General features: G+C 29.6%; 1 protein-coding gene across 6 annotated transcripts in view; it reads left to right on the top strand.

Annotated features, from left to right (window-relative positions):
• LOC129960102 (sodium-coupled monocarboxylate transporter 2-like) overlaps nt 1-20,519 on the top strand; it is a 64,346-nt gene that overhangs the window by 28,563 nt on the left and 15,264 nt on the right. For 5 of the 6 annotated variants that reach the window (XM_056073225.1, XM_056073221.1, XM_056073219.1 and 2 more), the window contains exons 3-7: nt 13,535-13,646; nt 15,249-15,618; nt 18,852-18,917; nt 19,011-19,062; nt 19,178-19,245. In XM_056073225.1, coding sequence (XP_055929200.1) covers nt 15,268-15,618; nt 18,852-18,917; nt 19,011-19,062; nt 19,178-19,245 — 537 coding nt within the window. In that variant the 5' untranslated portion in view covers nt 13,535-13,646; nt 15,249-15,267. Of the gene's footprint in view, nt 1-11,899; nt 11,919-13,534; nt 13,647-15,248; nt 15,619-18,851; nt 18,918-19,010; nt 19,063-19,177; nt 19,246-20,519 lie in introns of those variants that run through there. The other variant, XM_056073224.1, reaches the window with a different exon arrangement.

Genomic DNA, 20,519 nt, shown 5'->3' with positions numbered 1-20,519 from the left:
CTTTGAAGAACAACTTTCACTCTAAAAAGTGTCCATATCCAGAAAGAGGTTAGTTTATAAATTCAAAGAAAATATTACTTAACATTTTTTAGAAAAACAAACAAATAAAATATACTTAATACTTAAATCGGAAAGGGGAGGGATCATAAAACTGCATTATAAAAACTAGCAAACCCTGCACTCGCCTCTTGAATTGCGTTTGTTTCGAAGAAAATCTCATAATAAGGGATGAGATAGGAAACTAGAATGAATTTCCACAGGAAATAGCGTAATAAGGAAAAAGCAAGATAAAAGAGGAAGTGAAATGTCTCCAAGTTAGATGTCTTAATAAGTGAAATGGCGAAATAATTTCGAAATAAGAAATTTCATTTTTGATTCGTTACTCAATGTTTTAAATACAGAATAAAACTAGGAAAAACAATAAATAAATAAAAGTCAACGTATACATTTGATTAATAATAAAAAAAAACATTCTCTTCATATTCACAACATATTCTGCATTCACTCTTGCTATTGTCTTCAAGAAAAATTAATATGCATATTACAAAGAAATAAATGTGATTGCAGTGTTACATACCATGAGGTTAAAATTCTACTGAGGAGAATTCTTCTAAAAATTGGTAGTCGGGGGATACATTTGCATTCAAATACGAACAATATTTTAAAATTTCATTCATCAATGCATTCTCCATTGCATTTTCTTTGGATTCCTTGATTAGAATATTATTGCTGTCAAATTCTAATGTTTCTATCAAGCGGAAATAGTTTTTTTTTCCGTATTTCAATTACTATGTCGGTCTATGAGATGATCTTACATGATATTTAACATAGGATTAGAAACAATTATAAAACTAATTTATTTATAAATATTGAAAAAGATAATTGAAAATACTGAAAAATTACCTCTTTATATGTGAATAATGAAAAAAAAAAACTAATGTATAAGCCCGGAAATTTCAAGAAGAATTAACGAATAAAATGCTGAGAAAAATTACAGACAAACTTGATTATTTACGCATATGAAATAAGCAAAATTGTGTATCTATGCTAATTTATGCATCGTTAAACTACGATCTACGACTTCATATATCGACTGAACCAATTTTCATCAAATCCTCCTTGCCTGAGTGATTTTCATGATTTGTTTCCTTTATCAAATTTTCGAATTATCAAATACTGGTCGAGAATAATCAAAATACTTAGATTCTATACTTCGATAAATGATGCACAGAATATGATAAATTGTTTAGGGAGATATCAACCGTTAAAATTTATAATGATAATAGATGAATATAAAAGAAAAAAAATAGATATTTATTTAAAAAATATTTTTATATTTGCCTAAACTTTGATAATAAAAATGAAACAAGTTCATATTTCATAATGAAACAAAGGATTATGATATTTTATTATAGGTATTTTTACAATAAAATATGAAAGATGACATGCAACCAACTGATGTTACCAAAGTGATAGCATAAGAAATATAAATATAAGCAACGTTTTGTATTGTGATTTTAAAATTAAATCTCGTATTTCACAGATTTAATACTTGGTTTTTTTTAATGACAATTTTTTTCGAAGTAAAATTATTATCTGTTAGGAATAGAATTCTTAATTTTAAAGTGCAACAACATGCAAATTTTGAGCCTCCCGAAACTTCATATCAAATACATTTTACAACACCAAACTAGAACTTTGCATCTGCTGTCAGTATCAGCTTAAAATTTATTATATTTTAACAGCTACATTATCTAAAATATGCCCAAAATTGTACAATAATTTGGCTATTGCCAATTTGTCGACAACTCCACGTAACAATCCAATTAAGTATAGATAAGATCTAGACTTGGGTGTATGGAATTCATTCGCATAAAAATGATATTGGAAAGAGGCTCATATTTAACATGCAGCCGAATCCTCAAATTTGAAAAAAAAAATCAATTTATACAGCATTTTAGATCTTAAAACGTACTGCAAAAAACAATAAATAATATTGTAAAACAAGAAGAGGTAAAAATACTGCTGTTAAAATTTACATCGTATTTCAGGTGCGAAAGTAACACCAATTTAAAATTGCACATATATTCTAAAAATGAATTCTTAAAATACCCGCTTATCTAATTGCGCTTTAATGCCCATAAAAATTAATTCTATGTTCTTTCCGATTAACTGAAAACATACTTATGCCATGCATTAAAGTTTTGCAAGCCATTAAGTATGGAGTTACGTCTTATTCTAGGAATGCGGAGCATTTTCAAGATGGCCAAAATAAATATTTTCATAATGTTAAGAAAAAGGATCCCAAATACTACCGACGGAGACCGAACTAGTTTTGATAAAGAATTCTTTTACTAACGTCTCCTAGAACGCTGGAGGGGTCAATGTTGTAGAAATGTATTCGTCGTGATTTCTTAGGGATTTTTCCACGGTTTTTTCATATTAAATTAAAAAAAGGAGAGTCATCTGCATTTAGATATTTTACATTTCCAAAATTTAATACTTATCTATAAACGAAACGAATATGCTTCAATTATCTTTATTTCTTTGGTCTGCAGATAGCATGATTTGTTTTTTTAAGAAACATTTTGAATGCCATAAGACACTGTATTTACCCAATTTTATCTTGATATACTATCTTCACATCGATTGTTCTATAAAAATTTAACAGGCCATGTAAAAATTAGGATCAGTATTAGAAATGACGAAACTTCATACTTGTTATCGCATCTTTCCTTTTATGCTGCTATTCAGTAATTAGTCCACTATTTTTGAAATTAAAATAATTTCTTGTGTTTTCTTCAGAATATTGAAAGATTCTTTATCGCAGATGTCAAGTTTATCTAAATCTCGTATGTCCATAATTTCAGGAAGATAAATCAATTGCATCAGCTCTCTTGACAATTCCATGCATATTTTTTTTTTTCTTTTGCAATTTTTCCAATGCATCTATGCTTCTGGAATTAAATATACAAAAATAAAGTCGAAGGAGTTCGAGCATTTTAAATGAATTACATATTGAAACAAATAGCACTTATACCTTTTGTATTCAATGATTTTCTGGATAAAAGAATGCCTTCAATAAAAATAATTGTTTTTTGATTTTGAATTATATTTGTGTAATGATGAAAGTTATTAATTTTCAGCTAAATTATCTTACCAATAAAATTAACATAATGCTATTTGAAACGTTTTTATGTAAAAAATGACTCACCTCATTAAAAAAAAACACCTCCAATTCCTTTTTATTTTCTCCCATACGAAGAAAGGGAAGAGGAAGTATTATAATCGCCATGAAATTCGCATTCAAAATTTTGACAAATTTTCACGTCTCAGATCTCTTGGGTCCGAAAATTAAATTTTTGAATTATGTTTTCATGTCTATCTATCCATTCTTGTACATGATGATTCAAATATGCTATGAGATAGATGAATGAACTTTGGTATGTAGCCTTTACACCAAATTTATAGATTCTTGCCAAATTTTGAACGAATTCCCTCAATAGGAGATTTATCTGTCTGTCTGAGAATAAGTGAATGCGTTAGCTTCAAAAGCAAAAAGATAGCTACATAACATTTTGTGCACAGTTTTAGCATCTAAATTGAAAAGTCTATTTTATATTTTGAACTACATCCGTCTACTAATTGATCGCATGTCAGTTTCTACAATCGCATATATATAAACGCGATGAATCGAAGACGCAGTAACGTCGATAAATGAAATTTAGAGTGATATTGTTAGTAAAATTGTAGTTTTGGGTCACATCTTGACTTCAAACTGCTTGAAAAAAGTTTCCAAAATACATATTCAATTTTTCACTATACAACAAAGCAAAAAATACTCGTGAACTAGACTCAGAAAACAAAATCCTGTGCGTTCATGTCGTTCACGGTTTTAGCTGAGATGAACAAATTTTAAGTTGCAACAAAGTGGCTAACGTCTTTATTAGTGAGTGTGCGAGACAGTTTCAGGGAGACCACACCCGTTGGTTCTTAATTGGTATTAAATAAATACATTATATATTGATAAATATCAGCTGTAATAGCTTTATTACCGAATCATCAACTAAAATTTCCACAATTCAAATTTTAAAGGATGTAAAATCAAAACTTCCTTCCTGTCGAATATCCTGATTCTGATGTTATTGTTCTTGTGGTGCGATATTATTTTATTTATTTATTTTTTGATTACTGAGAAATTTTATGAGAATATTTTGTTGCTTTGAGAGGTCTTTCTCTATTCCATACCATACTGAAGTTTCTTCAAAAAATATTTCTAATGTTAAGCTACCTTGCATTCAAAGGTTTCTATCAAAAAATATATTTAACTTTATTGCTTTCCAGTTATATCATTTATCATTCAATTAAGACTGCAAATTACATTTATATAACTATCTGAATAGATATCTTTCGCCGCTAATATATTGTCAAAAATAAAAACTTTAAGTGTCTAATTTAATTGGTGGATTGATTTGTGAGAATAACTTTCCCTTTTAATAGGGCATACTGTTATAGATAACGAATCTTGTAGTTTTGAACTTAATAGTTGAATGATGATTTGATAGCAAAGCCTTTCCTTCAGTACCGGAAAGCAGAAATTCGAAAACAGATTCCATCAAAATTCACTGTGTACAGTGGAAATGAGAACCGTGGTCAAATGGCTTCCAAGAGGAATGGAACAAAAATGTATGTTATAATTAAGTGGGAGTTGGTTTAAATTTTGTACTCACATCCTAATACGATTTCAGATTCTCATTATTATAAGTTTCTTAACTGTAAAAATAGAAACAAATATTCTGACGCACTGTCTCTTGGTGATTAGACAGATTCTAGAAAAGAGACTCTAATATTGTGGATTGGTTGGTTGGATATGAGTTTTAATGGCGCAAGAGCCAACCATGGCTAAACTGCAACAGACGTATGGTTAAAATATTGGAAATCGTGGGTCTAAAGATTGTGGAATCGACATTCTGTCTTCTTGGCTTTAAACTAGATTTTTTTATGATATATGCTTTTTCTTTGAAACTTACATTCAGTAACTTATTACTTTCTTTCCGACCTCGAGACACATAGTTTGACGGTTCCTTCTCTTTTTCTATGTGGATAAACTTGTTTAATCAAGGACTTATCTAACTGTGATCTTTTCCTACTGACAGTTTTTATTAATGTTTCCCTGCTGTTTTTTTTATTGATGTTTCATATTCACTTATATTAGCAGTCATAAATAATTCCATCAATATTTTGTCTTAAAAAAGTATGCTTTTTTTGTTAGTCCTTTTTGATGAAAATCGTCTCATTTTATACACATCTCAAATACATAATTTCCAGTAAATATTGATATCGAATGACAAAAGTAACGCAAAATAAAATGTTTTTATATATTACTGATTTCTTCAAAACTTGCCGTTCAAAACTCATGATAAAAATAATATGATTTCCCTTCAATACTAAAAAATCAAGCGCCAAGTTGAACTAATTCCAATTAAATGCAAATTAATTGACAGCAGATGATTACTGCTGTCTGTAGAATATTATGCGCAAACATATATCTATGAAACATTAAAATATATATTAAATATGTTGAAAAAAATTATTTAGATAAAATTATTAGATATTCTGTGCTATAACGGCTTCGGAGTTTTTAATCGATCTCAATTACCAAAATTTTAAAGAGAAATGATATCAAAAATTTTTCATTTTCAAAATTAAACTAACACAATTCTGTAAATTATTTTCTCAGAAATTTCATTTTTTTAGATATGCACAGATCACTAAAGTAAATCATAACCGTTCCTATCAATGAACAAATGCATGATTTTAACACACAGATTGGAAAGCGTAAATATGCTTAAGCGTAATTTTAAATTAGCTTTTAATCATATCATTGTTGCATAAAAAATATTTTCTCTTATTGATTGATGATTCAGATTCCAATGAATTTCATCTAATGTTTAATCCTAATTTGTGGAAAATGTTTTGTCAAATGATTATTTGCTTTTAATCTAAGAATTCTGGTACTGTATGAATTAATTTTCCATATATATTTCATTTAATAGAATAATCTTCTGAAAAGTTTTTAATATTTTAAAAAATTGAGTTCAACGCCGGATTTTTTTCAAATATAATATACGCTTATTATTTTCCAAACAATTTCTAAGCTTGTTAATTTACCAGAGCTTTATCTATTTTTCAGATAGCAATATTTCTATTTCTCAGATTTCAAGCAATTTTTTTCATTCTCCCCCGGAGTAAAATTTTATACCTTATGTAAGGCCGAGAATACCTAATATGGCATTGGTGAAAGTTAGTTAGGAAATCTAGACCTTTCGCATGAATTTAGCATTTTTGCTGAGTCTATTAGGCTAGTATGTATTTTGGACGTCTTTTTACCTTCCAACTGACACCAAAATTTGAGGCGGAATATAATTGTTGTCGCTAGATTACATATCGAATTTCACTAATTTAAGTTTGGGCTTATTAATTATTGCTTTTACGTGCATGCGAAAGTACAGACTGACAGACAGTCAACCGTTTGACAGATTCTGTTAAAATTTTTATAAGAATCTATATTTTAGATGCTAAACCTGCCTACCAAATTTTATCTACTTAGCTCTCTTCGTTTGTTACTTGTACTCGAACAGCCAGAGAAAGGGATTTCCCGTGAGTAGATTTCCTTCAAATTTTAAATCTATAAATTTGGTCAAAGGCCCATGTACCAAATTTTATCCATCTAACTGAAAGCATTGAGTTATTGTGTTCAGACAGATAGGTATAGTGCCAAATATGTGCTTTTCGGTCTCAAGGCGGTCTGAAAGAATATGTATTTTAGATGCTAAACCTGTCTACCAAATTTTATCTACTTAGCTCTTTTCGTTTTATTCACTTTTACTCGAACAGCCAGACAAAGTGATTTCCCGTGAGTAGATTTCCTTCAAATTTCAAATCTATAAATTTGGTCGAAGGCCCATGTACCGAATTTTATCCACCTAACTCAAAGCATTGAGTTATTGCGTTCAGACAGACAGGCATAGTGCCAAATATGTGCTTTTCAGTCTCAAGGAGGTCTGAAACGTGGTGATTCATAAAATTCAAGTTTGAATTTTTTTGACTATTACAATATTTTTTCCTTGTATACCTTACATGCGAGAAAGTATAAAGTGAGATATAATAATCTTTACAAAAATAATTGTAAAAATTTCCAAATTTTGTAACAATGAGGAAGAAAGGTTCTGTTAATAAGTAACAAAATAAACAACTTTCAAAATGTACCACAAACTATATCCTCATTTTAAATTAAAATAACTTGTCAAATGGGATAAAAATAAGAAATAGTAAGGGGTATAATTATTTTGAAAATCCTAAAATTCCTACTCAGAAGTTTCAAAATTAATTTTAAATGTTATTGACAGTTAGCACTGTAAGCTATAATCGCAGTGCGGACTCAAGATAAAGGCTATAAATTATTTTTGGTAGCAACCGTTGCAATTACATAATAATTATAAATATTTGCCGTTCATTCCGTACAGATTGTGCATATAAAGAATAAAATGTTGCAGTCACCTTTGTCGTGCCTCAATGGAAATGCGCATATTTGCCTCACAGATTAACTCTTCGAATTCATCCAAACTTGCAAGATTGTTCGGGGAAACAGGTTTATTTTAATGAACAACATAAAAAGTATTCTCAGAGGGTAAAATGGTATGAGCATTGTAAAAAATCAACAGCAATAAAATAGCAAAACATAAACTTCATGTGGCTCATAGTTCGTTGACATATGAATACTTTTTTTAATTTTTTTTTTATTCCGTAATCAGTATAAACCGGTAAATCTGCTTAAAAGATTGCAACTTCGGTGCATTGACAACTGAAAGTTTTAATAATGAAGGAGCACTTATGAGGAATTCATTTTCAAAAAAATTGACTGCACTGATTGACTCCTGAGTCCGTATTGATTGACTCCTGACCGTATTGAGATTGACTCCTGATTGCATTTAGGTATTACTCAGCATTTTACAACAACGCGTCTTTCAGATTTTAATTAATAGTTGTAAGGAATTTTATTCAGATTACATTTACTTGCGTGCGAATCAAGAATGTACCATTATCTGCTTTTAGGAATAGTTGTTTATGCATTCAACAATTGTATAAGTATTCACTGAAACCAAAAAGCACGATTTCAGGAAATAAGTACTTTATCCTTATATGAAGTTATTGTCTATCGAAAGTTTTAACTGCATATAGTCATATTTTCTGAGAGTTTTTTTGGACAAATTCGTCAAACCACATACTAATATCTATTTTATATAACACTTATGGCAGGTTAGTAACTTTCATTATTATTCTTTATGTTGCAAACATTATAGTTATTAGAGCGCATAAAATGTTGCGGTGGCGGCAAAATTTAAAGAATGCAAATTTAATTTAAAATGTTTTTAATGTGATCATAAATTAATCATAATTAAAAACATGAAATTTTGAAATAGTTAAATAATTTGGAATCGTGATATTTTCATCATTGACTTTAAATAAGAATTTGCATCATTGATTCTTAACTATAGTTTTATATACATTATACTATACGCAACTAATTTATTCATTTTTAATCGGCAACAACGGTTAATTTAAAGCATAGGTTCCCAAAGTGGTCCAGGTGGACCCTCAGGGGTCCATAGGAGACCACACGGGGGTCCACGTAGACGTGAAAAGAAAACAGGGGTTCACAAGTTGTAAGTGGGGGTCCACGAAAAATTTTCTGGTTTTCATAATAAAGAACAAAAATTTTGGCTTGGATTTACCTATCAAAGTAGGTAGGTAGCATCATTCACTAGGTAGGTACTCAGAAATATTCGAGACTCAGTTCAAACACAGAATTAAATAGAACAATAGATAATAGTACAAGTGTACACCACATGTCGAGACTTCCAAAGTGCCGCCCGTGCGCCCGCTCGTCCGGGATGCTTGTTTAGACCTGCAAAGGGATGAAATGCGACTTGCACTGTGCTACTTTTTTGAAACTGAAAATGTGCTACTTTTATTTTCTTCTTAACACCCCCAATTTAGGGTGATATTTTTTAGGAGTTTTGAGAATACAGTAGAAATGTAGCAGCAGGGGGTCTACCGAAAATAGTAAAACTTTGAAAGTGGTACACGAGAAAAAAAGTTTGGGAACCTCTGATTTAAAGCAAAGCAATATGAAAAAAAAACTATTAAATGCGTCGGTGCCGTTTTTAAATATCCTAATGCCTATATGTGAACAGATATGGTAATTTTGTCCCTTTGTCAATGAATGACACTTGGGCCTTTTTTTTTGTTTCACAAAATAATTTTTACCCACAATATATTTAATATTCTCTGTGTCCATATTCAATACGAGCCTTTAGTGGAATCAGGTTGCTTACCCACACTCTTAAGAGCCTATAGCCAAAATTTTCACTAGATCACAAGACTCCTGAAGGTAACGAATTTTGCAATTGATAACACATTTCCCTATTGTAAAAAGGACCACTCATTGTAAGGTGGTGGAAACCATGACTTATTTTATGCCAGTCTTCTTGAAAGAAGGATAAAATTTCGAACTTAATCATCCATTATACTTGAAACTAGCATGTAGCCGGTTAGAGTAATATGTTTTTTTTTTTTTTTCTAACTAGGTATGATTTTACATAGCAAAGAAAGATTAAAACTTTTTATATAATAATATTAATTTTTGTCTGGTTTTGGAAAGTAATAAAGTCACTCTTAGTTGCAGTTTCCTTGACCAATTGGTGATAATACTGAAATTGGATAAACTAAGGCCATTTCTTTTTTCGTGACTTAATAAATTTCACAATTCAAAAAATTAGAGATGAACTCAGTTTACTGAAAATTTTAAACTTAAATTAGGATGTTAGTTATATTTTTTTTCTAATTTTTCTTCTTAAATTATAGTAAGCCACGTTATAAGGGAATGACACAAATCGTATGCATGCGACTTATTCGACCATGTTGAAAAGTGCACGAATTAAAGATAATCCTGGATTCTTACATTACTTGCTACTGATTATTTTACTCATTTACATGTTAGAGGAATTTTCTTCTTTCTAACTGCTAATCTTTATCAAAAGCTCATAATATTTTCAATTGCTTGCAGCTATGGTTTAAAATGGTAACCAAAAAGAACTACTCATGGTAGTGAAAGTCCTTTTAAGTGGTTTTATTTCATCTCCGAAGTAAGAAAAAGTGAGATTTTAACAATTTGCTGTTGAAAAACTAATGAAATATATAATTATTTATCAACTATTAGGGTTGAATTTAGTTCTTCCAGACCCTACAAATACTTTAATAGAAATTTGTTTTATCGAAAAGTTTGTATCTGACCTATTATAATTTTATAAGTTTATTTATTTATTTTTTTACAGAAGAAACCATGAGACATTAAACTGATGCACATTTTAAAACTATGCCCAAAGGAAACTCTCGAATCTAAAGAGTTAATTGCTAAAAGCGTAGATAATTTATATTAATAACCCTGGCAAGGCAAATGTAAGCGTTGAGATCAACCAGTATCTAATTTAAGGCTGCATATCACTGTCTTACGTGTCGTAATGCCTTTTTCTTCCGACAGAATGCATTAAAGAGTCTTCTGAAAAACTGAAGTTGCTTATTAGCTATGCATCATGAGAGCATGAATTGATTTTTGTTTTAGTGCAGAACTAGCTCTCTATCTTCGAATATTTGTCTGCTACACCTTCACCTAGCATTTTGCCTTAGTAATTTTATGAATAATGCCGATTTAGCTTAGTTATATTTCTGTTCAGTTGCGAAATATCTCAAAGACTATTTTGGAATGAACTTCGTAATTTTCAACTGCGTCAGATAGCGAGCACAAAACACACCTCTTTCCACACGAAACACGCCTTTTTTCCACCAACAGAGAGGCATTTGGCCCGTTGGATTTAGCGTGAGGCAGACTCTCGTATACATTGGTTCTTGGGTGAAAACGGGTTTTGGACCTGGAACTCTCAACCGATTCCAAAATTGTAACCCTACTTTCCACTCATCGTGGCCTTAGTAATGTTGTTTCATTATATGAAAGACAATCTCGTGTTTCCATCAAGACCGTAGCATCTGACTTGTTTACTTTTTATAGAGAATAAATATGTTAAAAATGCTCGAAGCTATTTGTGATACCTGTTTTTAACTTACAATTTAAATAGAGGAAATTTCATTTCCTTTCAATAATAAAAATGTATTTTTTGTTTTGTATATTAAGTATTGTGCACTTGTATTGTATATTTCTGTGGCTTTATATAGCTTCATTCTTTGTTTCATTCATCTCTAATTTAGCTGTTATTTATTTAACTGCTGAAAATCTCTGCATTATTCGCAAATAAGATTATAATTTTATTGAAAAATCCCATAAACATTGTTTCTTGGGTATAAAAAGTAATTTAATGCGATATTTCTATTTTTTCATCTGATTTCAAATAGCGTTAAGAAACGTTTTAAAAAAAGTAAGAAGTTTGGATTATTTTTATCATTAGATTTCAGCATTTTATATGCCCCGACGAAATGGTAATTCATTCGTTTCATATGCAAGAACGAACACGATTCGGTTCATAACGTTTTTTCCTTTGTTTTTCTAACCATCACGTTTAATGAATTATTTATAACTTCTACTTCTACAGATTTTGCAGTAAAAGCAAAGAAACAATCTTTACTGTCACTACACAGTTGAGGATCACATCCAGCTAGAAAATATATTATTGTTAGGTCATTTAATTTTCGCGCTATTATTTTTCATTGAACATAAAAAGTAAAAAATTCCACATTATTTTATGTCATAATGCTTAGGAATTTTGTTCTATTTCTTTAGTTTCTCAAACGCGTAACCTATTTAGATTCTAAAGAATTCCAGCAACTATGCCAGTCGCCCGAAGGTAATTAATTGTTTCCAAATATTTTTCTAAATCTCATAACGTCCAATTGTCACATAAATTCAGATTCTATCTTTAGTAGTATATATAAAAAAAATTAAAGAAGTAATTATTTAAAAATCTATTCATAATTTATTCATTTTATTAAAAAGTGAGTTAAGTACTAAAAATCAAAAGAAATTTTTTTCTATAATTTCAGTTCTAAAAAAATTACTGTTCATATTCTCATTTTATGCCACACTTGGCATCTTATGGTAATCTGCATCTTTTGGAAGATATACGTATTTTAATGTATGTTTAAAAGAAATAATGGAAGCGCTAGGGCTGCGCCAAAGAAAATACAACTGAAAATGCGGAAAGACTGCTAGAAAATTGGAAGATTTTGCCAAAAAGAACCTCTTGCCTAGGGCTTTATGGAAATCGGGTCAATGCATATGGCATTTGCGCTCACATTCTAAATTTACTGGAGCTTACTTACATTAGGCAGGAAATTCTCTATAGCCCCTTGGTGAACAGCTAGATGGGGCTATAAGGAATTTATATTTTTTGTTCTGATACGAGATGAATGGACGAATAAGATAAGGATTGGTGGATGAAAGTTCTTTTTTTAAAGGATAATCACTCTTTTTTCTAAAGGTAAAAAATTATAATAAATACTAAATTTTAACGCCTGAATTTTTTTCTATACAGACATTCAGTATTTTTGCATCTGTTATTGGAAAAAGAAATCTGAATCTTTTTATTCGAAATAAATACATATTTATTAAGACTTTATATCAATATATCTTCACCGATATCTGAGTTTTTAATACAATTAATAATTTGAGTTCTATTAGATCTTTTTGAATATTATACCATGTGAAACTGTATGCTAAATATTGAATAAAATGATCGATTTCATTTTTTTACTAACTGAAATGCAAGCAAAGAGAATATGAAAAGTATGTAAGTATGACTATTTGAAGGGTAGGTGCTAAAACCGTGAATGTTTCAAATTGCAAAATAACAAAGGTCTGTTATAATTATTGTATTTAAAAAGGTATCAAAAGTGTTAATTAGCTGTTAGTTGTTTCAAGATAACATTTTAGCAAGAATAAAATTGTCGTAACATTTCTTTCGAAAATATTTTGAAATTTCCATCAAAGTGTTATTTCATAAATACGTAAAACGAAGATACTTCAAAATCTTTTTTCATTAACAATTCTAAAGTTCTTTTTGTGCTTTATTGTGTTATAAAAGTTATATAAAAATGCCCCATTAAATCAATACAGAAATAAAGTGCTCATATTTTTCAATGAGATTTGAATTAATTACAATATGAAAAAAATACTAATTTAGGTAGTTAATCTGTCATGAGACACACACATAAAAGACCGTTTAATATTATGCATATTTCATATTGTTATTTCATTCAGTTTAATTTAGAATTTGATTTGATACAAAATTCTTTACAAATTATGGTTAAGATATTTTAAGATCCTTAAACGGGATAATTTATAGTGAAACTGTTTCTTAAAAATCATATTGTGCTCTGTTATACTTTGTACAAGATAATCTATTCTTATTTTACATTTCATAGAATTAAAAAGAAATTTGTTTATATATTTTTCTCTATTTAGGATTCTTAGTAGACCCACAATCCCATGCATGTGAAAAATTTCGTATGCTGCATTTTCGTACTTAATATATTGTAAGCGACAAGAAGTAAGCAGATCAAGTAGAATTTAAAAAGTAAGCAATGTCCAGAAGCATTTCGTTTATTTTGTTTAATAATATATATATGTATTGTATTATATTCTGTTTACATATTATTACACGCAAAAAAAATTTATTATTAATAAAATGAAAAAAAAATTGCAAAATTATTTAAATTTTAGCACCAGTATCTGCAACTTATGTTACTTTAGAATTTTGCATTGGTATTTGACTTATTATACATCCCTTTGGAAGTATGCTATAAAGGCCACTTTCTTGTGATCACCTGACAATTTTCCACAAATCAACTATAGTGTCTCATCACTTCGCAAGTATAAAGAAATCTTAGTTCCTGAGACAGTAGTAGAGGTGAATTCCTTATGAATACATGAAAATGGAATTGCGATATCAAACTTGAAACGTGAGCTGATTGTAGAAGAGCTGAATCTGTAATATTCAAGGACAATTGTAATAAAAACACCGAGAGAGTGAACTGAACGCAATAATTTTCGTCTCATCTTGCAACATGTGATCGTAACCGATTAGTAATAGCTTGGGAGAAATTTTCAAACAACGAAACTATAAAAGTATAGCAAATTTGAGCAAATAGTAATCAAATGTCGTCTCAAAGAATCTCTGAACGCAATGCTTACTTTTCAATGCATTGTATAGAATATGGAAACAGGCCAATTTAAACACAGGTGATGTCTGCATTTAACAAGATTAAATGCCTCAAATTCACAAATATTGTACAATGCATTACCATAATTCACATTTTTTACCGTGACATGCAGATGACCGATTGGACCGTAACAACTGGTAAGTATGAACTCCAGATGCATTGCTATAACACATCAAGCTGTCGCAGGCAATGTTATGATTTGGAGAATGTTTTCTAGGCATGTGCTTTGCTTCTTTCTTGTTTGTAAATGTCTGGATAAGACTTTATAATGAAGCATAGCTATTTATCATACTTATTAGTACATTCTGCTATGTTGATTATTTACCTCAGTGACAATGACTGGTTTCAGCTGGATAATACCTCTTACTATAGAAATGGTATTATACTGGACGGGTTTCAGGACCATAAAGAAGAGTTTACTTAGCTTAGGTTAATACCCAAATTCCCTAATCGCAATCAGATTGAAAATTATCATCAGCAGATTGTGGAATGAAATTAAATGATTTATCATATATTTTGATCTGTAACCATCTAATTTCGTATTGATGGGAAATTCTGTTCCTCAAATATGGTTACATGTATCACAAACAACCTTTTAACCTTTTATAGAGTAAAAGATAAACGGTGCATTAATGGTAAAAGATACCCTAACAAATTATTGTCGAGGAGATCGTAATAAAGTGGTGACTCGATAATAAGTCACAACAGTAAATTTATTTTATATTAAGTTTGTATTATTAAATTAACAAACGAAAATCCTGTTATCGATTAATTGATAAAAAAACAACTTATGCAGTATTTTTAAAAAGATCATAAAGAAAAAAGATTAGAAAAATTAAAAAGAAGATCTCCTCGTATTCTTTTATTACAAAGATTTATCCAAATAAAGACAATTAATTATCAGAAATCTATTACAAACCTAACCTCTTTTTTATAATTTTCTTCTCTTTATATAGATATTAAACACATTCAACCATGTCAGAAAAGGAGATGAATAAACGGTTTGATACAGCGGATTATGCTGTTTGTGTAGCTATGCTAAGTGTTTCTGCAGGAATAGGTGTTTTCTATGCAATTACTGGCTCTAAACACAATACAACCAAAGAATTCCTATTCGGTGGGAAAAACATGAAAATCATACCTGTGGCATTGTCTGTGCTGGCTACATTCGTTTCTGCCATTACGTTACTTGGAGTTCCAGCTGAATCGTATCAATTTGGCATCCAGTACTGGCTAATCAACATTTCATACTGCTTCATGATTCCTGTCGCAGCTCATATTTATACTCCATTGTTTTTTAAGCTTCAAGTGTCATCCGTGAACGAGGTACAGTTCCTTTTTTATTAACTTATGATTAATTAGAAGATGTCTTAAAATGTGTTGATATATTCCAATTTTCATCTTAAATAGCACTTCTTAATTTGTAAAATTTGAGCACAGATGGAATAGTGTGAATATTTATGGCTCGTAAAACAATTTAAGGCGAATTTTTCCAATGTTTCTAATATTTGTCAGCCTTAAAAAATATTTTCACTTGAATTTCTGTAAAATCTGTTTAATCTTTAAGCCTGTATTTTACATCACTCATCGATGCGTCTTTCATTTCTAAGGCAACGCGAAAAGTTTTCAGACGAGTTTAAAAAAAACGTAATCAAGAGCGAATTAATTAATAGAATTGTTCCTGATATCAGCAACGCATATATATTCTTGATATCTTACAAATACCTTCAAAGTATGACGAAATAAAAAGAATTTAATTACATTCATTAAGCATATTCTAATTAATTGTATGAATTGTTTTATTTATATTATTTTACTAGTACAATAAAATCTTCAGTTCAAGTTAATGCAGCTTCATCGAATAGAAAATTACTTAACATGCCTGTACACGTGGTTATTATTATTTTTTTTTTGTTTTTCGTTTTTGAATCGCAGCAAAATTTTAAATAAAGAATAAATTATTGAATCTTAATGACATATATATTTACTCACTTAAACGTTTGTATTCTTTATTTATATTTTAATAAATTTAAACCAAAAATTCAAAATTCAAAATTAAAATTCAATAGATAAAGCATTTATAATAAATTATGAAATAGCAATTTTATTGGATCAAAATCGTAAACCATTATGCAAAAATGGTGTTAACAACCGTAAAGCAGCTGTTAAGAAACTAACGTTACTTAATCAAACAAGCGTGACAGGTAGCTAGGATTTGCTGATTATTGATAAAAGTTTAAGCATGGTTCACTGAAATGTGAAATGTAGAAAATCGGTGCAATTGCAAAGGAAATAATTCTTATAATATCTGGATAAAAATTCTTATAATATCTGCGATAGCTCATTTTGTGTTTAGTAAGATTTTAAACTCTAATTTAACATTACATTGGAAATGCACAGTATTTTTAAAAAAAGAAATAAATCAAATACTTAGTTTACTAACTAGGCAAACTGTCTTCAAACAATGTAGACTATAAACATTCACATCTAGCTGCATCATTATATATGGTAAGAATTTCTTCATGTCAAAATGCATCCGTTTTACCGAATGTTCACGTGATTATAAAATGAATTATTTCTAACAGAATTTTAAGAAAATTAATCGAAATAAACACTTAAATTAGAGAAATTATTTTAGAGATTGTCTTAAAAGAAAAAAAATCGTTATTTACGGAATTGTCGATGTTAAAAGGACTGGGGTATCTTATTTATATGTGTAAAATGTTGGAATCTAATCTAAATGTATCATAGGTCTTTGTATGGTATAATTATTTTGTGTAGTGTATCTATACAGTAAAGTATGCATCTAAAAAATTTTATATTAATTTATGAGCACAAAATGGCTTAGACTTAATTTTCGATCTTATTAAAAAAAACCAGCTTCTATAAATTCGTATTTATCATGAAAGATGAATAACACCTTATTAAACATCATTTTATAAAATAACAGATGTATCTATCTATCAGTACCACTCGGTCATTATACGATAAATATTATCTAAATATGTAACAATACTTATGAATCAGTAATTCTGAGTTTCTAATCAGAAAAAAAGAAACCTGTCCAGGTTTTCTTCTATTAGATTGCAGTACTTTCATATTTCACTTATGCAATATTACAGACTACCTATTTGTCATTGTTGGGGTATGAATATTTTCTGTATGAGCAGAAATTCATTTGATGCATCACCGTTGATATCAGTAAGCCCACAAAATGGATTTATTGACGAGTTCTTCTGCCAATAAAGGCAGAATTGATTCTGCCTTGTGATTAGAAGCGGAAATATCTATTTGATAATTATAGATTAATGTCTCATATAATGTGCAAAAATGTAATTACAATTTAACTTTTCCATGCTCTATCTCTCATTCATGCTGTACACTCTGCGGTTGAAATAGTATAACTTAACCTTATTATGTTTGTGCACACAGTTTTAAGACTTTCAACATAAGTATGCACATGATTTCGCTGTTTCTTAAATAAACACGACTTTCTTCACTAAACACGTTTTACGAATTATGCGACTTGGGTCGATCAGACTATGACGAAGAGTTATTATCCTGAAAGTTGTATGCAGAACCGCAACCGGGTTGCATTAACCTTGTTGTCAGGCTCAGCTTTGGGACCGGAAAATTCCAAGTTCGAAACTCTATTCTACTATAGATCCATCCTAACGCGAACTTAGTGTCCGTTAAATCTGAAGTCGTGGGCCAAATCTCCTCCCATTGTTGTGGTGAAGAAGTTTAGAGATGGGATGCCAGCTCAGATTTCGTCCTGGTCATCTAATCATATTTCAAAGTTACGAAGTCCGTCCCAAAAAAGTCCTCGTGGTGTTTCCAAACGGGATGTTAATATAAATAAACCTAAACCGGAAAAGCAACAAAAAGGCAATGCGATCATCATGCATGGAAAACATTCAGGTAGCGGTAATAACTGTATTAACATCTAAATCACAATTTTATACAATACGTCATAAAAATAAAAAGTTCCTTTGAACTCATTGAGTATGGATTTGGCAATATGGATAATTGGATTTTTAAACCTGTGCAAACTCAGAAGGAATGTTAGAGACATTTGTTGTCGCTTTTAAGATCCCTGACAGCAAGGTTAACGTTCATTATTACAGACCACACGCAAAAATTTCACATTTCTCTAAGGTAAGGAGAACTGTCAAGAAAATATCTCCTTACAAACATATTGGGTATTTTTTGAGTCAGTCTTGGAAAGCATACCCTAATGATTGTATCAATGCTTCTTTCCTCTGCAACGACCTATACTTAAATTATCCAACCTCATGTTCACCTACAAATTTGAGAATGATGCCTTTTAGCAATCACTAATTTATGGACGAAAATTCCTAACTATGTTCCTAATTATTAAAATTTTTTTGTCGTAGTCTGTCAGCTCCATACGTACATTTTGTACACGATCTTGTAAGGACTCCTCATAAATGCTTTTTTTTCGCATATGCTTTTGATTGGAATTCATATCAATGCAATTAAATTCTAACCAAGATCATAGCCATTAAATAAATGTAAGTAATTTTTTTTTCATTTAGTACTTAGAAAAAAGATTCAACAGATTCGTGAGAACAGTTTGTTTCGTCATTTCTACCATTTCCCAGGTAAGAATTATTTTTTAGATTTATTTTCTTATTCATGCAATTAAAAGAAAATAAAAATTATTAATTGAGATTTTTTATTTCTAAAATTATCAGCTGCTTTACGTTGCTTTCGTTATCTATGCTCCATCTCTTGTACTTTCTCAAGGTAAGTGTATAGAAAATGCTCCCATTTTCTGAATCAAATTTTCAAATTTTTGCATTTTACTTGCCTTATTACAGAAAAAAATGTACAAGAATTATTTTTCTTTTTTTAAATATAGTTACAGGTCTTCATCTATGGGTCTGCATTCTGTCTATAGGACTTGTGTGCACTTTCTACACAACAATAGTAAGATATTTTAATATGTGTAAAATGTCACAGTTTTTAAATTTCTTTGAATATATCATTCTTTCTGGTTCTGTTTAAACATGGAGATAGTTGTAAATTATTTATAATTTTAAAAAGCTAACATAATTATTTCTGGAAGTTTTAGATTAATAAAAAATTCTAGTTCTCTATCATTCCATTTTCTCGATTGCTTGAAGCAACTCTCCTTAATATTTTAGAATTGGAGGTCAATATGATTTAGACATCGTCATTACAACGAAAGCATCCAGGTTACATTAAGAAACTTTGAAACGTTTGAAGAGAAGTTTTGTAAAATATATTAAAATGGCTAAATATCGTTTTGAAATTATTTTGTCTATAAAAATGGGGTTGTAAGCAGAAGTTTCTATTACTGACTGATTACAGCAAAAATGATTTAAGGTGGTCGACTACGTTCAAATGTTTTGAAAAATTGGATTTTCAATATTTTTTTAAATATTTTTAGAAGCATTGCCAATTATAAACACGAAAATAACGAATTTTTTTAAGTATAATATTTTTTGAGAATTAGGGTATTTGTGGTAAATTTTAGTGACATTTACCAAATTTTAGTGCCTTGTGCACCAAATTCCGCTTCAATAAATAAAATATTTTTCGAGATATCACAGATTTTATGTTTGTAATCAAACTTTGGCACCAATATATTAGCAATAATTTCCTAAAAAGAATTTAGTACATTTGTTCCTGGAACTGTTAGAGAAAAATATTGGTTCATATCATCACTTATTTTTGGTAGTGAAAACATAAAATTATTGTACTTTATTGCAAAGTTATTTCAATTGAATCTGCATCTTTTGTGTAGAAGATGTAATTAGAACGACAGTTATAAAAAAGAAAACTAAAGAACGCACAAAAGAAAATTTGCGAAATTTCTCATCGTAATAAATACATATTGGACTCAACTTCAGTATAAATTATGACATTTCCGTAGTTTTTTCGTAGATTGAACAATGTTTCATCTAACTGTGTAGATGGAATAATGATAAAACTTACATACATATAAAAATTTTTATTACACAGTTTTTCTTCTGATTCGAAGTGTTACTCCAAAGATTTCCAAATAGGTCAAGTTCTATGATGTTGCCGAACCGGTCCAGAAGTGAAATACTATCGTGCATTTATTTCTAACTTGTCATGCATTTCAATATTTCTGAAGTATTGAAGGCTTCAGTGCTTTGGAAAATATTTCATGCAGAAAGGTTAAATTCAGGTTCAGAAATTTGTTTGATGTTCTT

Source organism: Argiope bruennichi, chromosome X2 (genome assembly GCF_947563725.1).
Source record: "Argiope bruennichi chromosome X2, qqArgBrue1.1, whole genome shotgun sequence".
Classification (NCBI taxonomy): domain Eukaryota; kingdom Metazoa; phylum Arthropoda; class Arachnida; order Araneae; family Araneidae; genus Argiope; species Argiope bruennichi.
This window is presented reverse-complemented; position numbering and strand designations above follow the sequence as displayed.